General features: G+C 52.5%; 1 protein-coding gene across 1 annotated transcript in view; it reads left to right on the top strand.

Annotated features, from left to right (window-relative positions):
- Nucleotides 1-236, top strand: part of LOC119593884 (U-scoloptoxin(01)-Cw1a-like) — a gene marked incomplete in the record, with an annotated part of 16,195 nt that overhangs the window by 5,609 nt on the left and 10,350 nt on the right. Inside the window, 1 exon segment of the mRNA XM_037942911.1 lies at nucleotides 221-236. Coding sequence (XP_037798839.1) covers nucleotides 221-236 — 16 coding nt within the window.

Here is a 236-nt window from a genome sequence, read left to right as displayed (position 1 = left end):
TTTAGAAATACGCAATAGTGTCCTGACATAGCTGCCTGAGATAACTAAAGCGCCCACGCAGAACCTTCTAAAATCTGATACGGTCCTCCTGACCTCACACACTTTCCCACCCTTTCGATCCACCCAAATCTCCGTGCGTCGCCCTCCATTAACTCCTGACCTGTGCCTTAAGCTCCACCCTTCACTGACCTTGTCTGACCCCGCTTGCGATTCCTTTCAGGCAAGGCGGCGACGAC

The sequence above is a fragment of the Penaeus monodon genome, chromosome 33 (genome assembly GCF_015228065.2).
Source record: "Penaeus monodon isolate SGIC_2016 chromosome 33, NSTDA_Pmon_1, whole genome shotgun sequence".
NCBI classification, from domain to species: Eukaryota; Metazoa; Arthropoda; class Malacostraca; order Decapoda; family Penaeidae; genus Penaeus; species Penaeus monodon.
Note: the sequence above shows the minus strand (reverse complement) of the source record. Positions and strands in the feature narration are given on the sequence as shown.